Source organism: Trypanosoma brucei, chromosome 9 (genome assembly GCF_000002445.2).
Source record: "Trypanosoma brucei brucei TREU927 chromosome 9, whole genome shotgun sequence".
Taxonomy (NCBI): Eukaryota; Euglenozoa; class Kinetoplastea; order Trypanosomatida; family Trypanosomatidae; genus Trypanosoma; species Trypanosoma brucei.
In genome coordinates this window covers 2,135,341-2,157,263 of record NC_007282.1, presented here as the reverse complement: position 1 = coordinate 2,157,263, position 21,923 = coordinate 2,135,341, and the positions used below count along the sequence as shown (strand labels likewise).

General features: G+C 45.2%; 12 protein-coding genes across 12 annotated transcripts, besides 38 other annotated features; 11 read left to right on the top strand and 1 right to left on the bottom strand.

Annotated features, from left to right (window-relative positions):
* Nucleotides 1-100: 100 nt before the first annotated feature.
* Nucleotides 101-123: a sequence feature (AT_rich).
* A 118-nt stretch (nt 124-241) lies between these two features.
* Nucleotides 242-282: a microsatellite.
* A 179-nt stretch (nt 283-461) lies between these two features.
* Nucleotides 462-496: a microsatellite.
* Nucleotides 497-532: 36 nt separating this feature from the next.
* Nucleotides 533-555: a microsatellite.
* Nucleotides 556-593: 38 nt separating this feature from the next.
* Tb09.211.4680 (hypothetical protein, conserved) lies at nt 594-2,156 on the top strand (the record flags this gene model as incomplete). The annotated part of the gene is made up of 1 exon (XM_822515.1): nt 594-2,156. One exon carries the CDS (start codon nt 594-596, stop codon nt 2,154-2,156), a length of 1,563 nt encoding a protein of 520 aa, XP_827608.1.
* A 36-nt stretch (nt 2,157-2,192) lies between these two features.
* Nucleotides 2,193-2,230: a microsatellite.
* Nucleotides 2,231-2,516: 286 nt separating this feature from the next.
* Nucleotides 2,517-2,555: a microsatellite.
* A 160-nt stretch (nt 2,556-2,715) lies between these two features.
* Nucleotides 2,716-2,739: a microsatellite.
* A 127-nt stretch (nt 2,740-2,866) lies between these two features.
* Nucleotides 2,867-2,947: a sequence feature (CT-rich).
* Nucleotides 2,948-3,366: 419 nt separating this feature from the next.
* Nucleotides 3,367-3,392: a sequence feature (AT_rich).
* A 325-nt stretch (nt 3,393-3,717) lies between these two features.
* Nucleotides 3,718-5,313, top strand: Tb09.211.4670 (hypothetical protein, conserved; the record flags this gene model as incomplete). Its single annotated transcript, XM_822514.1, has 1 exon — nt 3,718-5,313. The coding sequence occupies one exon, from the start codon at nt 3,718-3,720 to the stop codon at nt 5,311-5,313; it is 1,596 nt and encodes a 531-aa protein (XP_827607.1).
* Nucleotides 4,556-4,582: a microsatellite.
* A 3-nt stretch (nt 5,314-5,316) lies between the features above and the next one.
* Nucleotides 5,317-5,363: a microsatellite.
* Nucleotides 5,364-5,427: 64 nt separating this feature from the next.
* Nucleotides 5,428-5,450: a sequence feature (AT_rich).
* Nucleotides 5,451-5,608: 158 nt separating this feature from the next.
* Nucleotides 5,609-5,634: a sequence feature (AT_rich).
* Nucleotides 5,621-6,070, bottom strand: Tb09.211.4660 (hypothetical protein, unlikely; the record flags this gene model as incomplete). Its single annotated transcript, XM_822513.1, has 1 exon — nt 5,621-6,070. One exon carries the CDS (start codon nt 6,068-6,070, stop codon nt 5,621-5,623), a length of 450 nt encoding a protein of 149 aa, XP_827606.1.
* Nucleotides 5,762-5,840: a sequence feature (A-rich).
* Nucleotides 6,005-6,073: a sequence feature (T-rich).
* A 125-nt stretch (nt 6,074-6,198) lies between these two features.
* Nucleotides 6,199-6,256: a sequence feature (CT-rich).
* A 2-nt stretch (nt 6,257-6,258) lies between these two features.
* Nucleotides 6,259-6,317: a sequence feature (GA-rich).
* A 71-nt stretch (nt 6,318-6,388) lies between these two features.
* Nucleotides 6,389-6,411: a microsatellite.
* Nucleotides 6,412-6,598: 187 nt separating this feature from the next.
* Nucleotides 6,599-6,656: a sequence feature (A-rich).
* A 64-nt stretch (nt 6,657-6,720) lies between these two features.
* Nucleotides 6,721-6,785: a sequence feature (T-rich).
* Nucleotides 6,786-6,998: 213 nt separating this feature from the next.
* Nucleotides 6,999-7,018: a microsatellite.
* A 36-nt stretch (nt 7,019-7,054) lies between these two features.
* Nucleotides 7,055-7,089: a microsatellite.
* Nucleotides 7,090-7,186: 97 nt separating this feature from the next.
* Nucleotides 7,187-7,217: a microsatellite.
* A 140-nt stretch (nt 7,218-7,357) lies between these two features.
* Nucleotides 7,358-7,403: a microsatellite.
* A 285-nt stretch (nt 7,404-7,688) lies between these two features.
* Tb09.211.4630 (hypothetical protein, conserved) lies at nt 7,689-8,633 on the top strand (the record flags this gene model as incomplete). Its single annotated transcript, XM_822512.1, has 1 exon — nt 7,689-8,633. One exon carries the CDS (start codon nt 7,689-7,691, stop codon nt 8,631-8,633), a length of 945 nt encoding a protein of 314 aa, XP_827605.1.
* Nucleotides 7,991-8,032: a microsatellite.
* A 276-nt stretch (nt 8,634-8,909) lies between the features above and the next one.
* On the top strand, nt 8,910-9,335 carry Tb09.211.4620 (hypothetical protein, unlikely; the record flags this gene model as incomplete). Its single annotated transcript, XM_822511.1, has 1 exon — nt 8,910-9,335. The coding sequence occupies one exon, from the start codon at nt 8,910-8,912 to the stop codon at nt 9,333-9,335; it is 426 nt and encodes a 141-aa protein (XP_827604.1).
* Nucleotides 9,037-9,060: a microsatellite.
* Nucleotides 9,197-9,240: a microsatellite.
* A 180-nt stretch (nt 9,336-9,515) lies between the features above and the next one.
* Nucleotides 9,516-9,538: a microsatellite.
* Nucleotides 9,539-9,613: 75 nt separating this feature from the next.
* Nucleotides 9,614-9,670: a microsatellite.
* Nucleotides 9,671-9,726: 56 nt separating this feature from the next.
* Nucleotides 9,727-9,760: a microsatellite.
* Nucleotides 9,761-9,836: 76 nt separating this feature from the next.
* Nucleotides 9,837-9,877: a microsatellite.
* A 414-nt stretch (nt 9,878-10,291) lies between these two features.
* On the top strand, nt 10,292-10,909 carry Tb09.211.4610 (vesicle-associated membrane protein, putative; the record flags this gene model as incomplete). The annotated part of the gene is made up of 1 exon (XM_822510.1): nt 10,292-10,909. The coding sequence occupies one exon, from the start codon at nt 10,292-10,294 to the stop codon at nt 10,907-10,909; it is 618 nt and encodes a 205-aa protein (XP_827603.1).
* Nucleotides 10,910-11,039: 130 nt separating this feature from the next.
* Nucleotides 11,040-11,096: a sequence feature (GA-rich).
* A 304-nt stretch (nt 11,097-11,400) lies between these two features.
* Nucleotides 11,401-11,430: a microsatellite.
* Nucleotides 11,430-11,455: a microsatellite.
* A 752-nt stretch (nt 11,456-12,207) lies between these two features.
* On the top strand, nt 12,208-13,599 carry Tb09.211.4600 (short-chain dehydrogenase, putative; the record flags this gene model as incomplete). The annotated part of the gene is made up of 1 exon (XM_822509.1): nt 12,208-13,599. The coding sequence occupies one exon, from the start codon at nt 12,208-12,210 to the stop codon at nt 13,597-13,599; it is 1,392 nt and encodes a 463-aa protein (XP_827602.1).
* A 59-nt stretch (nt 13,600-13,658) lies between these two features.
* Nucleotides 13,659-13,680: a sequence feature (AT_rich).
* A 179-nt stretch (nt 13,681-13,859) lies between these two features.
* Tb09.211.4590 (hypothetical protein, unlikely) lies at nt 13,860-14,153 on the top strand (the record flags this gene model as incomplete). Its single annotated transcript, XM_822508.1, has 1 exon — nt 13,860-14,153. The coding sequence occupies one exon, from the start codon at nt 13,860-13,862 to the stop codon at nt 14,151-14,153; it is 294 nt and encodes a 97-aa protein (XP_827601.1).
* Nucleotides 14,076-14,117: a microsatellite.
* Nucleotides 14,154-14,453: 300 nt separating the features above from the next.
* Tb09.211.4580 (hypothetical protein, conserved) lies at nt 14,454-16,028 on the top strand (the record flags this gene model as incomplete). Its single annotated transcript, XM_822507.1, has 1 exon — nt 14,454-16,028. The coding sequence occupies one exon, from the start codon at nt 14,454-14,456 to the stop codon at nt 16,026-16,028; it is 1,575 nt and encodes a 524-aa protein (XP_827600.1).
* A 394-nt stretch (nt 16,029-16,422) lies between these two features.
* Nucleotides 16,423-17,703, top strand: Tb09.211.4570 (short-chain dehydrogenase, putative; the record flags this gene model as incomplete). The annotated part of the gene is made up of 1 exon (XM_822506.1): nt 16,423-17,703. One exon carries the CDS (start codon nt 16,423-16,425, stop codon nt 17,701-17,703), a length of 1,281 nt encoding a protein of 426 aa, XP_827599.1.
* Nucleotides 17,704-18,066: 363 nt separating this feature from the next.
* Nucleotides 18,067-20,346, top strand: Tb09.211.4560 (hypothetical protein, conserved; the record flags this gene model as incomplete). The annotated part of the gene is made up of 1 exon (XM_822505.1): nt 18,067-20,346. The coding sequence occupies one exon, from the start codon at nt 18,067-18,069 to the stop codon at nt 20,344-20,346; it is 2,280 nt and encodes a 759-aa protein (XP_827598.1).
* A 219-nt stretch (nt 20,347-20,565) lies between these two features.
* On the top strand, nt 20,566-21,225 carry Tb09.211.4550 (60S ribosomal protein L12, putative; the record flags this gene model as incomplete). Its single annotated transcript, XM_822504.1, has 1 exon — nt 20,566-21,225. The coding sequence occupies one exon, from the start codon at nt 20,566-20,568 to the stop codon at nt 21,223-21,225; it is 660 nt and encodes a 219-aa protein (XP_827597.1).
* Nucleotides 21,226-21,618: 393 nt separating this feature from the next.
* Nucleotides 21,619-21,639: a sequence feature (AT_rich).
* Nucleotides 21,640-21,891: 252 nt separating this feature from the next.
* Nucleotides 21,892-21,913: a microsatellite.
* Nucleotides 21,914-21,923: the final 10 nt, after the last annotated feature.

Genomic DNA, 21,923 nt, shown 5'->3' with positions numbered 1-21,923 from the left:
TATGTGTTCATTTATAATTTGGCAAGATGATGAAGAAAAGGAATAAGCGGGAGAGTTGACCCGGGGACCTCACTTCGCTGCCTCTTCTCGCTACCATTTCATTATTATTATTATTTTTTTTTTGTTTAGCGACTCATACATTACTGTTCCCGCCTCTTATGTTTATGTGTTGCATTTTCTTCTTCCGCCACTGTGTTTCGCAGCAACAGTGACGCAGAGTGCCTGTCACTACATAGGGCGCATACAAAAATATTATATATATGCACGTATATATATATATATTCTTCCATATGACCGTTTTTTCTGTTTTCGCACATTTACACTTGTTGTATTTTTCTCTCTTCTTATTATCTTCCTTTTGCGTTTGAATTTTCATTCCCTTGAACATTAACCTCTTCCTGCCTTAGGTGTTTGGTGGCCCGTGTAGCGGCGTAGTAGAAGGGGAAAGAAGTAGGAAGGTGAAAAAAGTAAAAAAGAAAATAAAAAAAAAAGAAAGGGGCGACACCATCAATTATACAAGGAAGAATAAAAGGGAGGAGGAGGAGGAGGAGGGGGGAGGGAAAGTAAGAAATAGCAGGAGTAAATACGCAAAAATGCAATGCAATATGAAAACTTGGATAATTTTAGTTACCTTATCATTTTTTTCTCTTGTCGTCACCCGCGCGGTTGTTGCGGACTGCATACCAGAGAAAAGAAGCACTTTGACATCTCAATGTCCCAGTCTTCCCCTGGTGCATCATTTCCATTACCGATTGGCGCGTCGCATGTTGCCTTCTTCCCTTTTTTGCAGTGCCCTCTGCCAAAAGCCGTGGTCGTCATTTGATGAACAGTCACTTCGTTTGGAGATGGAGCAATGGATTCGCGCCAACCGCACGGTGGGTATGTTTCCTGAGGCACACAACTTCGTAATGGATGAGGTTTTAAGATTAACCAACAACTTGGAAGGTATTGCAAATGACACGGAAGATGTGAGGACTGTGTATGCCAAGAGGGTGAAGGAAACGTATCAGAATATGCCGTGGCTAATGGTTAAACCGGGGATTATTGCACAGGCCACTGAATACTACGCATGGAATGTGAGGGGGCGACATATTGTGCGCGCCATTAATCTTGAGGAACAGGACAGTGAGCCGGAACAAATTGCCCATTATGTGCAGGCAGTGAGGGAGTGGTGGCTGGAAGCACAAGCGGCTGTCGCTCGTGACCGTCATGTCGGACCTCCGTATATTCCATGGGTGGATTTGGAGAGACTCATTGGACCACACATAGAACCACCGGTATTGTTTTCCTCTTCAAACTCGACGGGGACGCATAATCAGTCCGGTAAATCTAACATTGGGCTGCCCAGAGAATTCTTCAGACGCCGCTCATATCCGTACTTACCTCCCCCTCTGGTGACACCTCCTGCATTGGTGTATTACTACTCGGATAACTGTAAACGTTGTAGGGATTATAATATCATGTTCGATCTTCTTCCTTTCCTGTACCGCCGTTTATGCGAGCATGGTCACATGTCTGTTGTGAGCTGTAGTCCGGTGCTGATGCTTTTCCGTGCAAAGGCGCCGCGATCTCAATTACTTGTTCCACGCATTCGATTTTATGGTGTGCCATGCCGACTGGAGGTGATCCACATTGCTCCCACTGTCAAGGTCTTTGCTTCTGAACTCCCGGGGAGACGCTTTTGTGATCCACTTGAGAGTGTCGAAATTACAATTGGATCCCAAAAGGATATCGAGTCGATGTTAGTTTCTTTGTTTATACAACTCATAAGACTCGACGTAATTAATATGCGTGTCGTGACTAAGGATGCGTTGGATGACATGAAGAGGGAGGAAGAGGAGGAAGAGAGGAATGATAAGCAGCGGGAACGGTTAACGAAGGGTGGGAACCTTTCTAACGGAACAAAAGAAAAAGGGAATAATACGAACAGTAAAAGGCAGCGAAAGGCCTCTTTCATGACGTTACGTGATGGTATTCGAGAATTGTTGCGATCACATGTTAATGAGACGTGGGGCGGTGGCGCAGATATACTTCGGGCGGCTGATGAGGTGACATGGATGCAGGTGTATCCGATGTGGTTTAATATATCGGTTATGGGGCTTGTTGGGTTGTGGGCGGTGTTGTTGCTGTGGCGGTCATACGTTGAACCAAGTTAAGTGTCCACATATGTTGTCTTTCCTTCTTTACTTGCTTTATTACCACTATTACTATTATTATTGTTGTCATTATTTTCTCGCGTGCGCACGCATATTCACATCTACGTGTAATTTTCATTCTCGTTACCCTTATCATATTATTGTTATCATGCCCCCCCTTTTTGTTGTTGTTGGCCTCTTCTGTTCCCATATGTCTGTGCTTGTGTAAATTTATGATTTTTTTTCTTTTATGTGGAGGAGGCGGCGATGCCTAATGTATTTCCCTTCTCATTTTCTCACTGCGCGTCATAGTGTTATTATTGTCATTGTTATAACTTGAGAAGGGAAAAGGAGGGGGGCGTGGGGAGATGCAGCTAACATTAGTGATGACAATTATGATAATAATAATAATAATAATAACAGATGGGGAGTAATGAGAAAATGAAAAAAAAAGTATTTAACATGAGCATATGTCACTCAAGTTACTAACCGCCTTTCATAATAATGATGAAACTGTAGCATTATGGTGTTAATTTTTGTGCTGTATAATATTTTGTCTCCCTCTCTCTCTCTCTATATATGTGTGTGTGTGTGTGTGTGTGTGCTCCTTTCCTCTTTTATTCCACTTTTCACTGTTTAATTTTGTGTTTCTTCCTTCCCACCTGCTACCACCGAAAATTTTGTGCAATTTCACTCTGTTTTTTTTTCCTCCTCTTAATTCCTCCCACTACAGGGAGAAAAGAGGGAGGAAAAGAAAAAAAAAAGGAACACAGGAAAAGGAGAGAGGAGGGTGGGGGGGGGGGGGAAGGAAGCGGGAGAAAGTGAAAAATAAATAAACCTTTTTGGTCAATTTTCTTTTACACACTTTACTACTACTAAAATTTTCTTTGAAGGATGAAGTTTGTTTGTTTGTTTATACAATTGTTTCTTTTTTTTTTTTCGTGGAAGAAAAATTCTCCCCACTTTTATTTATTTATTTTCTTTCTTTGCTTTCTATTCCTTTCTTTCGATTTAAAAAAAAAAAGATTAGCTTCAAAGTGTGATTGGCTAGTGGAACGGTTAATTTATATATTTTCCAATCACTTTCAAGCAGACGCATACAATCACACTATCGTTCTTTTTTTTTTTTCTTCCGCACCAGTGACACAAAACCCCCACCCGAAAACAAACACAAAAAGCACTCCCTACAGAAAGCAGGAAAAGTACTGCACATACAAATAAACACCGACACATATATTTATTTATATTTATATATTTGTGTACAAGCATAAAAAGGGAAAGAGGTGTTGTGACGATACCGCAAAACAAAGGGAGGAACAGGAACAATAAACAACTGTCATTCCATCCTCCAATTCCTCCCTCTGTTTTGTCTTGAAGTTTGTTTGATTACGTGTGCGTGTTCACAGGAGATCCCGTAACGAGGGGGCGGGGGACACGAACCGATAAAGTATATAAACATATAAATAAATATAAAGATTTGTTTTAACATCAACAACATCAACAACAACAAAATAAAAAAAAAGAAAAGAAAGGTTCCGGGTTGTTTATTGAATCTCACAACGTTGCACCATTTTGTCTATCAATGGAGCATTTTGCCCCATGTGCCATACGCACGAAGCGTTTTGAAGTTGACCAGTACGTCCGCGTGCAACTGTCGAACGGGCGCTCGGAAATTGGCGTCGTTGTTTCACTTGATGAAGTAAATGATACCGCAGTGATAGCCACCCGTCATGGATATGATGTAACTGTACGTCTTGACAGCGTGCATCGGGCCTTCCTTCTGGTGCTTGACTTGAATGGTGTGCTTGTGGCACGCGGTCGGGGAAGTTTTGCTGATCGCCCCGGTGTGGAGGAATTCGTGCGGTTTGTCATGAACAATTTTGTTGTGGCCGTGTGGACAAGCGGGTTGGAGCGCACCTCCATTCCTATTATTGACAAGGTGCTCAACGGGTATCAGGACCGTTTGCTTTTTCAACTGTATCGTGATTCATGCGGCGCGCGGCCAACTCCTGATAAACCTTATCATACGGTGAAGAATTTGCAAAGGATATTTGACTCGTACCCAAAGAGTTTTAACGCTGTAAACACCATCATTGTGGATGACTCACCCGATAAATGCTCTCATCCCGATATTGCACTTTGTCCGGAGTCTTTCAATGATCCGGAGCGGCAAGCGAATGACAGGGGCCTTGAGATGGCAATGGAAGTACTGAAGGAAGTGCTTCGCACAGACTCCCATGAACCTTTGATTCGCGCCGCTCAGGAGCGGTTGCTCGCGATTGCTAAAAGAAAGGAAGAGGCTAAGGAAAAACAACTAAACGAAGGAGCGAAACTGTCAGATGTTACCGACCACATGAAGGGTGCTGCCTACAATAATGCCAACGCCAACACCAACGGTAACGGTAGCGGTAACGGTAATGACGACGACGACAACAACAACAACAACAGAAACAGGAACGATGACAGGAGCAATAGTAGGAAAAGGAGTGAGGGAAACAATGCGAAGAAGGACCGCAGTGAACATAGGTCAAGTGATAGAAGAGAGGAACCGGATACGGACGCTGCAGCGATGAAACCATCGGAGACATTTTTTTGGGAAACTCGACTATGCTGCGAGAATATTAGTGTAGGCTGCACCAGGGATGCATGCCGCTTTAGTCACGACCCCGATGATGGCAAGCGTCCCTGCTCACGCAAGGACAAATGCCGGCGAGGGCATGCCAACCGTTGGAGCACCCCCGTAATGGGACAAAAACAAAAGGAAAAATACCAGAAGGTTGCTGTTGTCAGATCCTCAAAGTCGCCACAACAAGCAACAAAAGCTGCGGGGTGCACGGCAGTTCGTGGCGGCGGCGGCATGTTGGATGTATTGGGACTACCGGAGGATGTGCCACTCTTCTCGACGCATCCGGACCTTCAGAAGGGACCCGACTCCCGTCACCCCGCTGTGGAACCTCAACTAACGGCATCTGAGGAATTACGGCAGCTTATCGGCCTTCAAAGCCAGCAATGGAAGCGCCCCGCCTCGGGGACAGTAGCGCAGAAACCTTCGGGAGCACTGCACTTTAAATCTGACGGCGGTAACGGCGTCTCACTGCTTCGGCAACTACAGGCAACAGTAGGGGCCGTTAGTGGCGGTAGTGAGAAGGTGAACCGACGTAAGCATAGGAACCGGTAGCAGTATATATATATATATATTTGTATATATATATATTTGTTTATTTATATTTGTCGACGCTACTATTGACACCAACCGCAACCAAACCATACGCGATAAAAGACAAGTAGGGAGTTTTTTTTTTAAATAAAAAAAATGGGAAGGGAACAGAAAAAAAACGGTGGGAAATTGTGGGAGGAAGGTTCAAAGGCGCTCGCTGTTAGTTGGTTGGTGCCCTTTTTTTTTTTTAAAAAAATCTTCATCCTTTAGTTCTTCCCTTTCCCTTTCCCCTTCACATTCTTCACTCTCTTCTTTCTTTTTTTTTTTATTAAAAAAAATATTCCCTCTTTTCTCCTGTCAGTGCATATCCTGCACAGAATGAGGGGGAAAGGATAAAGATAGATGTGTGGTCGTAGTTGTGACCACTTCCTTTGATTCTTGGCCCCTTGTTTGTACATGGAGGGCGTGATTTTTTTTTTTTTAAAGTTCGTTTCTTCTTTTTTTTATTTGTTTGTTCATTTGACTTTGTTTTTTTTTCTTTCTGTTTTACGCTTTGTTCCAACACCTCTACATTGTGACTCGAATTTACTGCAGCAACTGTAACCATCCCTTGAAACCACGCGACTAACGGGGCGTTTCGGTTTTGTGTTTTTATGTAATTTGGCGGTGAGGGAATCAATGATGAACAACGGAACGTGATATATACGAAGGGAGAAGAGAAAAAAAAAAGAAAGAAGGCGAGAAGAGGAAGAACAAAAAAAATAAATAAAAAAAACATAAATTGCCTGTTGCATTACATGTCAGGTGTTTGTATTTGTGCATAGGTGTGATTGTGTAATATATATATATATATTTGCTTTGGTTGCATTTTGTGTTTGTTTTGAAAAAGATGATGAATGAATGAGAGAGAAAAAGAAAAAGAAAAAGAAAGGGAAAGGGAAGGATGAGAAGGAGAAGGGGAAGGGATTTCCTCCTTTATTTCTTTATTTCTTTCTCTGTTTCTCTTTTTTTTTTTCATTTTCTTTTTCCCTCTCCCTTCGATGGTGAAGGAGTTTCTTTTCCTTTTTTTGTTGTTGTTGTTCTCTGATTCTACTAGTTTTTTTTCTTTTTTTTTTTTTTACATGTGATATGAAACCTTGTGGTTTCCTTTTCTCTTTATTTGTTACTGCTGATGTTCCAATTTCTGACCTTCACTCTTTCACTTTCATTTTCCCTTTTTACTTTTGTATTTGTTGTTGGCGTTCGGCTTCATGGCTTATGGCTCACAACACATAATCATCATCATGATTACTCCCAATTCCACTTCTTTCTTTTCTTTGCTTGTACCTTCACCTTTTTGTTTGTTTCTTTTTTTTACTTTTCTTGTTAAGGTATTTTGTTTGGTTGTTTTAATATTTCTTCAAAGGCTGGTTGCGGGAGGAGGTAGAGGAAAAGAGATAAAGAGAAAGAGAAAAAAGAGAAAAAGAAAAGAAAAGAAAAGAAACGAACAGAAAGGTGAAGGTAAAGGAGGAAAGAGTAGTGGCGTAATTGGAATACAAACAGAAAAAAAAACCTAATGGGATATGCAAAAGAAAGCGGAATTATAGGAAAAGAAATAAGAAGGAATAAAAAACGCAAGGAATCAAGGGGAAGTAATTTTTTTTTTTTTTACGCATTGCAAATTTGGTTACACTCTCTTTGTCGTTTGTGCATTTGTGTGTTGGATAATATATATATATATATATATGAAATATGCACAGAGGACTTGCAAGGTGTGTTGGCGGTGTTTGTATGTGTGTGTGTGTGTATGTGTGTATGGCTGGTAGAAGTGCATGATGAGGTTTAACAAACCAAACCCAAAACAAACAAGCTGATAAATTTATTTATCCTTCCATTTGTTTCCTGCTTTTCCAACTTTGTTTTGTTTTGTTTCCTTTTTTTTGTTTCTTTTTTTTATATAGTGGCAGGATCGCCCTCCCCTCCCACACACACATATGCCCCCACCCACTCGCCAATACATCGATTACACGTCTTACAACAGTTGCCAAGTTTTTGCTTTTTTCCATTTTCATTCCATACACGCATCTATATATCTATATCTATCTATCTATCTATATATATATATATATATAGATCTGTTCATATTTATACGTGTGGTTCCCCGCAGCCACGCCCGGCCAACATTTTTATTCCGTATTCTCTTCGCATAACGCATTTATTGTTAAATTCCATGGGGTAAGTGACGGTCACAAGGCCGCTTTTTATTTTATGGAGACTTTTGTCTGTCTTTTAACTCGTTTTATTTGATTCATTTTCTGTTATTTGTGTGTGTTTTTTTTTCTTTTTTCTCCCTCCCCCTTCGGTTTTGCCACACCCCAAGGTTTTATATAGTGAAAGACATAAAAGGTTATCACCTCATGATACCAGCCGCTATGCTCGTAGCAAATGTGTTTCTGCTGGCTGCGTGTTTGGATTCGGTTGCAGCCGTGTTGTTGCCATTTCCTCCCAGCTTTTACGTCACTACCGGTACCACAATTCCTTTCATTTCTTCCCCACCCGTAGCACAGAGTGGAAACATTTACGCCTCCAATGAATCCAAGAGGTTGCGCGTCGATAACTTTTTTATGGGATTTCAGTACTCATTTGTTGCAGATGGTAAACTGGGACGCGGTTTCGTGTTCGAAAGCATCGAGCCCATCACCACCACCACCGCCAGCGGCAACAACAATAACAACAATAATAATAACAACAATAATAACAATAGTAGCGAAAAGAAAAGTGGTAGGGGAGGTGAAGAGAGAATTTCTTGTCGCTCGTTTGCGTTAAACCGCGGCCTTACGGGGTTTGGAGTTCCGGATGAGTTTGTTAGGCACGCGGAGTCAAGTCTCGTCCGTGGTGTGAAGGTTTGGCGCTACACGGGGTATAGCCGAAGTGGTGTGGGCCCATTGCAGGAGGTGGATTATTTTATTCGCAATGGTACATTTCATGCCGTGCCATGGCGGGTACAAATACGACGGCGGCAGACTGCGTTAAAGGAATTGACGGGAAGCCCCATGACGCTTCCGAACTGGCGGTATTTTGGAGGTCTTTTCTTTGATGAAGTGGCAGTCCCTGAAGGGCCATACGAAGACAAACTTGAGCGCCTCATGCAGGACACAACTGTCACGTTGGACTTTTATAATTTTGTCCCCGCGGAACCGCATCCATCGGTATTTTCCGTCCCGGACAATTGCAAGGAAGTCAGTGCACGCTTTACGGGAAATGATGTGGATATATCGTTAGCACAACGCTTCCTCGTGGATTTGAGTTTGTACACTCCTGTGGGTCGTGAAATGCTGCGGGAGGAGTTGAATTCCGCGTAATGGGAGCAATAAAACCTCTTGTTCCTTGTTCCTTGTTCCTTGTTCCTTTTTCTTTTTTCTTTTTTTTAAAAAAGAAAAGTAATATTCATTCTTTCAGAGTTGTTTTTATATTTGTACTTGTTTGATGACATTGTATTGGTGTCTTTCTCCTTATGGAGGTGGTGGTGACGTTTTCTGATTACTATTTGGTGTCATTGTGGTTCTGGGATGTGAGATCATTACTCTCGAGCATTTGTCACGTCTTATATACGGATATTGAAAGAAATATACATATTTATGTGTGTGTTGATTGCTCTATTTTCCCCTTTTAAAGTTTCATGTTCTTCTTTTCTTTTTTTTCTTTTCGGCCGTTTTTTTTCTTTTTGCTGGATTTTTATTTGTGGGCATATGTGTTTGGTTCCCGCTCTCTCTCTCTCTCTCCCTCTCTTTTTTTATAATTTCCTTTTGGTTCGTTTTTTTGACGTGTGTTCCGTGTGGTTGCTCAGTTTCGTATTGTTTCCTTTGAGACCGCTCGGCTTACTCATCATTTCATTTCATTCCTTCGCAGCTGTTTTACGACTCATTTGTTGTTATTGCTGTTATGTTACTGTTATTATTATTATAATTAAAAAGTTATATACCTCATATGTTTCTCTTCATTTTTTTTTAAAAAAAAGAGAGCCGGATTTAAAAAAAAGGGAGGGGGAAGTATCGGCGATTTGATGTGCGAAGTAAATTGCGAGTAATGGAGGAAAAAGGGAAGAGGCATGGGAATATAATTTATGAGCGTCTGTGCTTTGGTTCACTTGAAAAAAGGAAAAAAAAAGAAGGAAGAACAAAGAAACAGTCATTCCGCTTTTAAGTACAAAATGGAAGCAGATTGTGACACCTTTCTTTTCTTTTTTGTTGCTGTTGTTGTTGTTGTTTTCTTATTATTTGTTTGTTTCTCCCCTTTCCTCCCCCGTCTTACTTAAGTTCTTTCATCATCAAACATCACCGTGTATATATATATATATATTTATGTGTGTTAGTATATATATATATATATATATGCATATGTTTGCGTTCACATACGCTTTTTCTTTCCTGGTTGCCTTATCCTACATTCTCATTCTATTATTATCATTATTATCATTGTTACTGATATTTTCCCTTAATTTAGTTTCTTTCTTCTTGTGTCGCGCGTGGAAGGAGGAAAGGTAGTTGAAAACCGCCGATTCCGGTCAGCATTGACAATAAAAGCAACAACAACAACAACAAAAGCAGAAAGGGAGAAGGAAAAAAGGAAAAAGAAGGCGCCATCACCAATTATATCACAAGAGAAAAGCAAGAAAAAAAGGGGAGGGCGGGAGCTGAGAGTTAAATTTGACATATAATCAGCTCTAACAATTCACGTATTACTTTACTGATTATTTATACGTGGGCAGCAGCTCTGCTACGTTTAAGTGACATACATAAGTATATATAAGCGTATTTAACTCTTCTTTTCTACTTTGTGTTCTAATTGCTATAAAAGAAAAAGAAAAAAAAACATAGGCGTCTGAGAAGTGGAGGAGCACAAAGTGGGGAACAAAAAAGAAGAGGTCTGTGGTAGAAGAATTTTTTTTTCGTTTGCCTTCTTTGGTGCGCATACATATATTGTCGTAGTTGTTGATTTTGTTTTTATTATTAACATTGCGATGAAGCTTTACTCCCTGGCAATTGTAAAACCCTACCCAAGTGGTGTGGAGAAGCAACCCGTCATATGCTCTCAGGCCATCGACGTTAGTTCATTTGGATTCTTCCAGCGGAACTCCGCAAGGGAATTCATAGTGTTTCTCACCCGTACCGTATCGAACCGCGTGGCCAAAGGTGTTAAAACACAAATAACAGAAAATGGCAATGTTGTCTTTGCTCATGCGACATTCGATGGGTTGGTTGCTTTAGCCATTAGTGATGTGGAATATAACTCCCGTGTGGCATTTACGTTACTTGGTGATCTCGTTCAGCAATTCCAAACCACATTTCGCGGCAAATACGACCTCGTTGATGGGAAGGAAGATAACTTCCTCAGTTGGCCACATTTGACGGAAACTTTGGAGAAATACCAGAAACCAGAAGAACAGGATAAGATTCTGAAGATCAAACGAGATATAGAAGACACCAAAGTTATCATGTACAACGCCATTGATCAGATTATTGAACGCGGGCAGAAAATTGATGACCTCGTCGCACAAAGTGAGGATTTGGGAATGGCGAGCAAAACCTTCTACAAGCAAGCCAAGAAAACAAACTCTGGGTGTTGCACCGTCATGTGAGCTGGTGTGTACTTCCCATATTCACGTGATCGTTCTGCGTTTTGTTTTGTTTTATGTCGTTCGCTCATACTTGTTTTGTTTCTTTTTTTTTTCCTTCCCTCCCCTTTAATTTACTTTCCCACAGACACGGCTCTCTCTCTCTCTTTCTATAGCTTTCTCTCTGTCTGTGTCCTCTCACTTTTTTTCTTCTTTGGACCCAACCGGTTGCAACGGTGAGAGCTGTGGAGTATATATATTTTCAAGACTTGTTATATGCTGAGTTGTATAGATCCCTGAGTTGTTACTCGTTTATTTCCTGTTAAGCTCACAGCGTTTTGTTTTTTTTTTTGTGCTTTATGCAAGAGCTTACGATTTAGCGACGCGCATCTCAACCTGTCCATATGTGCGGATGATGAACCGAACGAAAAAAAAAAAGGAAGGAGAGATAAACTTAAGTGGGAAATGAAACAAAGAGGACGGAATTAAGGGAGTTGAGTGTCAAGGGTATTTGCATATATATATATATATATATTTATTTATATGTGTGTGTGTGTGTGTGTTTGTGTGGAAGGAGGGAAAGGAAAGGGGAGGGAAGAATCAGAGTTTTGTGTTCGCATTTGTGTGTGAAAATACGGTTGGATGTTACGTTCTGTGAAGCGAGTAGAGGTTGCCGATACTTCCGCAGCTGCATGGCGGTAACTAAACTCTCTCAGAGGAACCCTCTTATGACAAAACCCTTTTCAGTGTATTTGATAAAGGGAAGGAAGGAGGAGGGACATGATGACACATTCTTTGTATTGCAAATTCATGTGGAGGCACTAAAGCGATTGTGATTAATCGCTTTTACTTTCTTTTTATTTTACTTTCATCAAACCCTTCCGTTTCCTTCCCTTTTTCCCTCATCCAACTTCTGCACTTGAATGTCCATGTTTGACGGCTCAACTGCAAAATTTGCTCCATCGTTGTTGTGCCGCAGATGCCTTCATTCGATCATCAAGTTTTGTGAACTAGACATCTCTGTTTTTATTCAATGCTCGTGCTGTATGATTCACTCACGTATTTTAATTGCTTTGATGCCTCCTCTTGTCTGTGCAACACAATTTTTTGAAATGCCAAACTTTATAACACTGTAACGGATTTTTTTTTTGTTTCCTCTCTTTACTGACATCTTCTTCCATAATATGTATATATTTGTGGGGAATTAAGGGAGTGTGATTTACGAAGGGGGAAATTACTGGAAAGGACAAAAGAAACGCTAAAGTTTCAACGATTGAATAGGGTAGGGGAAAACAAATAGTGGTGAAGAGTGGGAAAAGGGAATGGGTGTTGGGTTGGGTTTCGTGCCGGCTGGTTACCATAGTGAGTTGGGAGCTTTATGTACTGCTTGCGCGGCCGCTGCTTCATTTGCGTTTTTGCCTAATCAATTTCTGGTGGTAGCAGTGCCGGTGTGGCTTGTGCTACAACGGCTGGTGGCTAGCGGTGTGCGCAACAGAGCAAGGCCGCGAAGGCGAGGAGATGAAGTGAGTTGCCGTAAAGGCACAGACAGTAATGTTAGTCGGGACAAACCAACATCTTCTGTAGTGGATGAGTCACGTTCCGTGTTTGTCATGACGCGGGACATGAAGGATGAGGAGCGGCCCGTTGCTATCGTAACGGGGACGAACTCCGGCATCGGGTTCTGGACTGCGGTAGGACTGGCGGTAGAGGGGTATCGCGTGATATGTACCTGTCGGGATGCGTCACTCAGCGAAATAACCGCGGGGAGGATTAGGGAAAAGGCAGAGCAACAACGGCTTAAGGATACGAAAGGTCAAGAGTATAGGGAGGTGCCCTCCACAGTCATCGTCGACGGGAGGTTCTGCATCGAGTGTGATGACTTCAGTAGTGTACGTCGTTTTGTGGACCGGTTTAGGGCATCTTATGATCGTCTTGACGTGTTGGTCAACAACGCTGGTATGATGCGTCGACGATTGGAGTTCAGTCGGTTCAATCCGCAACTGGAGCTTCACACGGCGGTTAATTTTCTCGGCCCTCTGCTTTTAACTGAGCTGCTTATACCCGTATTGAAGCAAAGCAGGGGCCGTGTGGTATACGTTTCCTCTGCGGCTCACCGATACCCACAGCTGGTGTTACATGAAGGTGGATTCCTGCGTTTGCTGTTCTCCCGGGGAGCAGCTGATTGTAAACTTAACGGTCGCCTATTAGAGGCTCTGAAGGCACTCAATAGTGGTGAGGCTAACGCCCTTGGCGCACTAACGTCGTCTACACTCCTATACGCCTTTGCCCGTTATGGGACCAGTAAGCTGCTCAATATATATCACGCTCACCACATTGCCCGGCACCACGGCATCGCTGTTTGCAGCCTTCATCCCGGTTGTGTGGGCACAAACTTCTCGCGAGACCTCGTTTTTAGTGGCTTTGTGGCCTGTGCGTACCAGCTCGTGTGTTTGCTCTTCCTAAAGTCCCCTGAAGATGGAGCCCAAACAACGCTGCACTGTGCCATGTGTGATGCGGAGGAACTTCGGCCCGTTGAACCACGTGGTGGAGATCCGAATGCCTTTGTCAGCCCCTACTTCGCTGAGTGCATGAACCAAACACATCCATGGCTCTTGCGCTACGCTTGGGATGTGAAGGAGGGGGACCTCATTGTGGAATGGGGCAAAGACATTGTTGGCCTTCCGTTAAACGCAAAGGAAGACCTTTCCGCGTAGGGATTGGAGGCGAACCCGTCGTGAAGAGGCGACTTCTCACTTCATCAATGCGGTAGAACATATATTTATAAATATATAAATGTATTCCCTTAGAGGGTGTGGGTTAGGGTTAGGGTTACAACTGTGGGAGTAAAGTGAAGTGGGTTTACGTGTAACGTACCCTTGATTGTTTCATTTGGTTTGTTTTACGTGGCAAAGTGGTGATCAGGGTCTGCCGTGCCACTTTTTTTTTTTTTTCTGGCGGCAAAAGGTTCTCTTGTATGCCCCTATCATTTACCATGGAATGTAAAGTAGGTCTCACCCTCAAGAAAAAGGTGCTTAACATTTCCATTTGTCTGCTTTTCCCTCCCCTTCCGGTCCCCTACACGACCCACCAGTTCCTTTCTTTATCGATTGTTTTTACTTCGCAGCAACCACTTCAAATTGCAGGCTTAATGCCTATTACGGAATCCTTTCTTTTCGCGTTTGATACTCTGTTATTGTTATTGTTATTATATATTATTGTTATTATTATTATTTTTGCTTTGTGGTTTCCGGACTGCTCTACCGCCTGAGGTATTTTTCAAGCTCCCATATGCGCTTCCTTTTTGTTTTTTTTAAATATTGGAACGGATAACTCGTTTCTATGCTTTGTTGCAAAGGGAAGTGGTGCCACGACGTGATTGCACTCATCGTGCAAAAGTCGTTCCTCTTTTTCTCACAGACCGTTCAAACACAGCATTAGGTGTGGGTTACGAAACCCTTTCTCTCCTTCCAGTTGGGAATCAAGGGGGGGGGGATCAAAAAATAAAGAAAGGGGAAAAGGGAGGAAAGGAAATAACAGACAAAAGAGGGGCTGCCGTTACCCTGCAACGATGAGTGTGCCATCCGCAATCCGCATCGACACCCGAGTCGCGTATCGCCGTTTAATCAAAGTTGCGGAACAAGTTACGCGTGACTGCCCACTCTACCAAACTGAAGGACTCAGGCAATATGTGGGCCGTCGCTTCCTTGAGAGGGCGGAGCGGAACCGACAGCAGTATAGGCATCTGCTCCACGATGGGAGCGGGGATGCGCGTGGTGGAAGAAGGAAGTCCCAAAAGCAGCGGGTTTTGACTGCGCAGTACGGGAAGTTCATTGCGAAGGAACTACAGCAGGTGCATGGGTTAGCTGAGTTACTTTTGCGTGCACCAGGCAATACGGCCCTTACTTCTATGCTTCAGGTTTTGTCTGCCGGAGTGGGGAATGTCCACTACCAGCAGACGGTGGAACGAAATTATGTTCGCTACTGCCAGTTTGAGGAGAAGAAGTTGGATCGTGACGAGGTGGAGGAGGAGGCGACCTCCGACAGGCAGAATCGCATCATGCAGCATGCGCTCATTCCGTACGGTGAGCGTTTACTTATTCTTCACAGACTGCAAGAAACCGGCGGCGGCAGGGACGCTGTTGCGGAGCCCGGTAGGCTGACGTCATGGCAAGTCACAGAGGCAATCGTGGGAACTCGTAGCGGTGTCACAGCTCATCACATGTCGCATGGGAAGGAGAATGTGGTTGTGGAAGTTGATGAAACATTCAATAAGCAAATTGTTTACGTACGGTGTGAGACATACGACTGGTCTCGTGACGTGGAGCGTGTGGAAATCGCGGAGGCGGAGGAGCTGCGCGGTACGGTGTTCCATGCGGAGTACCTCAGTGTGGCCCTGCGGCTGTGTGATGCGTTAATGGTGGAGACCCCACTGCACGCGTATCGGTCCACCGTCCTTGTCGGTCACGGTGTTGGTGGGGCAGTTGCTTTCTGCCTCGCGTTACTTTTGCACGCCCGCGGCTTTGACGTGAAGAACTGCGTGACACTCGGTGCCCCCAAATGTATCCAAAAGTCTCTTGCGCGGTACGTCCACGCGGTGAATCCCATTCGGGTGGTGTTGGAAGGTGACCCACTGATTGAGCTTCCAGTAACGGGAGCTGAGGGCGACCCTTTTGTTCATTGCGGCGAAATACTACTGATGGATAACCGCGCCCGGGCGGATCTGGGCAGTGAGGCGGATATGAAGACGAGAGAGGCGGGGAGACAATCGGAGGGCGGAAGAAATGAGTCCACTGAAGATTTGTTTACCGCTGAGTCACTTAGCGATTCACTTGATGCGTCGGAGGAACCCGCAATGGGTAACGAGGAGGGATGCGTGGCTACAGGGGATTATAACGATGAAGGTGACGTTGGTGGGGAGGATTTGTTGGAGCAACTCCGGTTGGCGGCGAAGCGGTACTCCGAAGGATTTTTAGTGAATCATTACGTTGAACACTTGACAGATACAACCGTTCGGCTGACTTATGCGGAAGGTGATGAGGTTTGGGACGAGGGTGATTACGCGCAGATGAAGCGCGAGGACCAGTTGGGGCACAGTTTCTCAGGGTCGCAGAAGTGGCAGGACGAGTTAAGAAGCCCAGTGTAACGCATAGCGTGGGTAAGTGTTTGGCAGCGCCTGCGGTCGGTACGCGTAGTGTTTCGAGGGGCTGCGCTTTCCTCGCCCTCTTAATACATTAACATCATCTCACAGTAAATAGTTATTTATTTATTTTGCGCACGCATAAACCTGTGGTGACACAAATCTATGAGTGCTGGTGATGCGGCTACTAGTTCCGGTGGTAGGGAAGTTTATTCGCTTAATGTACTTGTTAGCATATTGCCATTTCACTCCCTCCACACATCCAAATGAGTGAACGCATATATACAAAATTTGCATTTGGTACATTAAGCGGATAGAATTTGCCACCGCCGTCGGCACGTTCAGTCACTGATAGTGGAAAGATACACATATTGTCCAAGTAGTGTAATCTGGCGGCGCGATGTTGCATGTCGAGTCATCTGAGATGCAGGCAGCAATAACAATGTGTCAGTTTCTTTTAATTTGGGCGTTCACCCACCTCTTTGGTTGGTTTTGGCGGGTCAATATGTCGGGCGTCTCAACTACACTTCTCATGATTAGCAGTTGTCTGATTTGCCGCAGAAAGGCGAAGGGCCGCAGTTGTCGGTGGCCTGCTAATACGGGTAAAAACTCTCGTGTAGCCCTCGTCACGGGGGCATCTTCCGGCATTGGTTTTGCCGTTACGCAGCAACTTGTTGAACATGGTTGGCGTGTGGTCATGGCGGGGCGCAGTGAAGAACGGCTGCTTGAGGCACGGAAGAAAATTATGGTGCGGAATCCTGCTGGCTGTGCAATCGTTGTTGGTGTATTGGACCTGTCGGATCTGAGCAGCGTGCGAGATTTTGCCGAGGTTGTGACTGGACAGAAAGATCAATTATCTCTGTCACTTTTGGTGAATGCGGCTGGGGTGTTGCGCCGGCGTCTTCACCGCTGTGATGGTACAGGGATGGAGGAGATGATTGCGACTAACGTGGTTGGGCCGATGCTTCTCACAGAGTTGTTGCTTCCGCTACTGGATGAGACAGCGCTGCGGACTGGGGCGTCGTCGCGGATTGTTAATATTGCATCCAGCTGCCACACGTTTTTGGGCGTCGCCCCACAACAGGGTCCTTTGGAGATGTTGAAAGAGCTCCACAGCAGGGCACCGCTCAGTGAGGATGCCGGGGTACGGGATTTTACTCTATGGAACTTTGTGGGTTATTATGGGCTTTCCAAACTGTGCATGATTTGGTGGACAAATATCCTTGCACAGCGTGTTTCTTCCCTTTACCTTCCCACCACCGAGGGAGCTCAACCGTCACAACCGCTACCCCGGGTCTCCGTTGCCTGTTGTCACCCCGGTATCATTACAACGCATTTGTACCGTGATCTCTTCCCTACTTTCGTACTGGACTATTTAATTTACTATCCCTCGCTGCTCATTGGTAAAACATGGACAGATGGAGCGCAGGTGGTGCTGCGGATGGCTGTTGAGGAGGAGCGGTTGGTGCAAGGTGGATATTACCTTTGCGATGGCGAGTATGGTGAGAAGAGCAGTAACTGTTGCCTCTCTGCATACGCAAAGGACATGAAAGCGGCGGAGGAATTTTGCGCGTGGGCGAATATGCAAATAGAATTACAAAAGGACACTCCACGAGTTCCAAAGTTACGCACCAAAAAGGTAGACCTACCCAGGCGACTTATTGCAGTAAAACTTTTGTGAACGTGAGTGTAGTCGTAAGGGCGAGACGGGAGCGGAAAGTAGGGTTGACTACCGGCGTTTGATCGGGAGCTGCAAAAAGACGTGGTAGAGGCGGTGCACTACGGGGGCCGCCCCGGGGATTTTTCTTTCCTGTCTTTGCGCCAAATTGTTTTTGCGGTTGTTAGTCGTGCGCTGGCGTTGAGGAACGTGCTGTTAGGTTATTCATTGGAGCAGCTCGAGCACGTCGCATTTCTGGTTGAACTTTCCGTCTCATATCACCACCTGTTAAAGTACTGGCAACAATGGTGGCGGCAGTAATGGTAGAAAATCTCACACTGGCTCTTTTGACTTCTTGTTTTTCTTCTCACTATGTGACACTAGGGTATGACATCGCTTCCGTCGCCTGCTCTGGAGGAGAAACGGCAGCAGGAGCATGGCGCATTTCTTCCTCCTCAGTTCTCTGTACCTATGCGAGCTCCGGTAGATGGCTTCCCAAGCGAGAAGGATGTTATTGTTCCTGAAGTTATCCGGTTGTGTAGTAAGAGCAGCGACGGTACCGGTAATGCAAGGGTTTACCATGGCAAGGAAATGTTGTTGAATGCCTCGCCCACATTAGAGCTACCCGCTGAAGATGCGGAGGCACTTTTAACGGCGCTGCGGCGGCACCCCCGGTGTGCGGAGATTCGTGAAGAGTTAAAGGGGGTAAATGAATCGTATCTGGAGGAAGCGTTTGGTGAGGAAGATGCTAGGGAAGATGACACGCGTAGGCGGGTCGACTACAACGCTGCGCTCGCCATCATGAAATCCAATTCGTCAAAGCGGCTCTCCATGTGCACTTCATGCCTCACACGGGGACAACATCGACACTATTACTCTTGGGTGAAAAGATACCTGGAGGAAGGCATTATTCCAAACCCAACGGAAGACTATCCGGATCTTAGTACTGTCATTGATTTAGTTCAGCGGGAGCAGGCAGCTTACCGCCACAAGTTAAAAGAAGAAATGATTGCATGTGAGGCTTGTAAGTGTGAAACAGGGTATAACAAACGTACCAGAAGCGACGAGATGCCACAGCAGTCTCACCGGGCTTGTTGGAACCACAATTACATTGACGAGTACGTGGAGCAATATGCCAAGCAGTGGCTGCGTTACCGATTGGAGTCGCAGTTGTTGCGTGGGCTCCTTGGTGGGTCGTCCTGTGGTGGTGGGGGCGGTGGGGTCAATTTCTCCGAGGTTATTTGTGATCTCCGCAAAAGCATTGCAGCATCAACCGGGGTGAAGCCAACGGCGACTCTGTGTGAGCGTACCCGTCATCTCTGTGCGCATCGCGTCGCTGAAACCATTGAAGAGCGTCAGTCAAAAGGTCACACTCGCGTCCTTCCGTCGGCCGCCGTTCCGCCCACGCTGCCTTTAGGAGTGCAATGGCTTAACGAGCGGGAGCCTGCACTACACACCTCAAACGTAGCGGGTGCTAAAGTTGTGGAAAAGGACGTATCGTCTCAGGGTCAGCAGCAACAGGAGGTGGCAGAGGCACGGCCTCCAGCGCTCCCTTGCAAAGACATTGTGGGGACCTTCTTCACCCTCAGGGTTTGCAAGTCGGCGCTGTTCAAATTGGCCACAGCGCATTTGTCGTCGTTTCGCGGGGAATTCTGCATACCGGTGAGTTGCACATGGTCCCCATCAGCGCAGTGCCTCGATATCAGCATTGAGAAACCTCTTCCACCAAGCTGCGAGTCGCGGCGTAATATTAGTGCAATGGCCATGAAGCGTTTGGTGGACGCCGAGTTGCGTTTGCCGACCAGAGGCCGGTGCAGTGGCCCTGATGGTGGGGAAAGCAAGTGCTACTCCGAAGTCTCCTTTGGTGCTGATCTTGCATTTTTATGTATGACGAATTGCGTGTTCGACCTTAAAGAACCGAAACCAGTTTTCCGCTTGGTGAAGATGGAGTACAACTGCAAAGGTTACAACACAGCGCCCGACGATGAGCGGACCCTTCTATATGAAAACTTTAGCAAAAAGGAAGTAATATACATGTGGGTCTTGCTTCATTGTAACCCAACCGCGGCTCTCTATGTGTATCGAGTCAATGCATATTCGAGTGCGGTTGTTGGGATTGAGCAATTTTCGTCCGCGACGCTTGCGAATCAAGTTCTTCACGAATATTCTAACGACACTGAGGTCCAAAGCGCTTGGAGCTGCCTCCGTGACATCCTTTCGAAGTTGGTCGCAACTGCGACCCGTCAGTACCATCAACGTGAGAGGCAACACCAAGAGGGGATGGACGAGAAATCTGGAAACCCTGAAGGATGCACCTTCTTACTGAGGAAGGCGAAAGGCCACTCTGAGGTTTCGTTGTGCTCCGTCAGTTCCTGTTATCCGACGGAACCGTCAGTTCAGGATGCCGTAGAGTCCTTTATTGAACCAGCTGGACAATCCGTCTGCCGGCGGGAGTATCTTCCACCATGTGTCTGGCCATTCCCGGACCGGATTCCTTTTACCTACGGCCCAGCTCCGCGGGCGTGTTACACCGTTAACCGCACCACTGAACAACGACACAATTCGGAATATTATGCTAAGAATGACGTTTGGGAGCATAACCTGCGTTACTACACAGTAGGAGCAGATGGTATCTTGTGGGAGCAACACCTTGCTGACGGTCCATAGCAGCACAGGGGGGAATTATATGGGGTATGCGTCTGGTACCGTCGGCGGCACGTGGTAGCGGATACTTCGTAAAGTTTTGCTTTCCCTTTCCACCTCTTGGCGCGAGCTCGCAGATATAATGCTCTTGGGCGTCACTAACCTGGGCGCGAAGGTTTTGCAGCGACCACCCACCGAGGAAATTGATTTACTCTTGTATTCATTCCACACTTTCACACATGCATGTTGACTTTTCGTTGTTTGCTGTGGTTCACTGCTTCGAACTTATGCCCTCTTGTTCTCTCGCGCAGGACACGCTGTGATTTGCATCTTTCTCTCTCCCCTCGATCCTCTCTTCTTCTTTTAACGTATCCTTTTATTTCTGGAAGGGAAAACAAAACCTGGAAGATGCCCCCCAAGTTTGACCCCAATCAGGAGATCACAGTCGTCGTCCGTGCTGTGGGTGGTGAAGTGCCTGCAACGGCGTCACTCGCCCCCAAAGTCGGTCCGCTCGGCCTGAATGCGAAAAAAATCGGTGAGGATATCGCCAAGTCCACGAAGGACTGGAAGGGTCTCAAGGTTACGTGTCAGCTGCGCGTGAAGAACCGTGTGGCTACCGTCATCGTCACGCCATCCGTCGCCTCAAGGCTGATCCGTGCGCTGAAGGAGCCACCGCGTGATCGCAAGAAGGTGAAGAATATTAAGCATGACGGTAACATCGCCTTCTCTGAGATTCTGAAGATTGCGAAGGAGTCGGCGCCGAACTCTATGGGTGCCAGCATGAAATCTGTGGTGATGGAGGTACTTGGCACTGCCGTTTCCATCGGTTGCACAATTGATGGCGAACACCCGCGAGCGATTCAGGAGAAGGTTCAGGAAGGTAAACTAAAGGTCCCAAACTAGTTTCGCTCATCGAGTCTGTGGAGGGTTTTGTTTCTTCTCTTTGTTTTCCATCTTTCTGTTCGAGATCGTGGGTTTCACCGCTTTAGTATGGCCCAGTTGATTTTCTTTCTTCACGTCTCTGTTTGCTTTCCTCTAAACCTCTTTTTTTTTCAATTTTTTTCAATTTTTTTTCCCCCTTTGGATTCTAGCTGTTTTTATGTGTCCCGTTAGTTGAATTCGGGTGCAACTCATATATATCTAGATCTATATAGCTCAGCGCGCTTGACGAGGAATATGAAAAACTGTCGTGGTACTATTATCTTCCAAGGCTCTGCAGGCGGGAACCACAAATCGCGTGATCTTTCCCATACACTCGGTTGTCAAACATAATAAGTTGTCTCATACAAATGTACGTAAATATATAAATATATATTTGTATGCGTGAATAAGTCGTCCATTTTGGTTCACAATATGCTCCCTTGTTTATTTCCTTTATTACTTCATATAACTTGAAGCGTTTGGGGTCGCAGTCACTCTGTATGTTTCAGGCTGTTTTTTTTTTTAAAAAAAGACTCGTTGTTTCTACGTAGAACTTGTTAGTAATAACGGTTCTCGCCGTTGCTATTGTTAATAGAATTATAATTTTCTTTTCGTTCACTCTGCGTGTAGACCCTTCGAGGTTAACTCATATATATATATATATATATATCTTTCTTTTT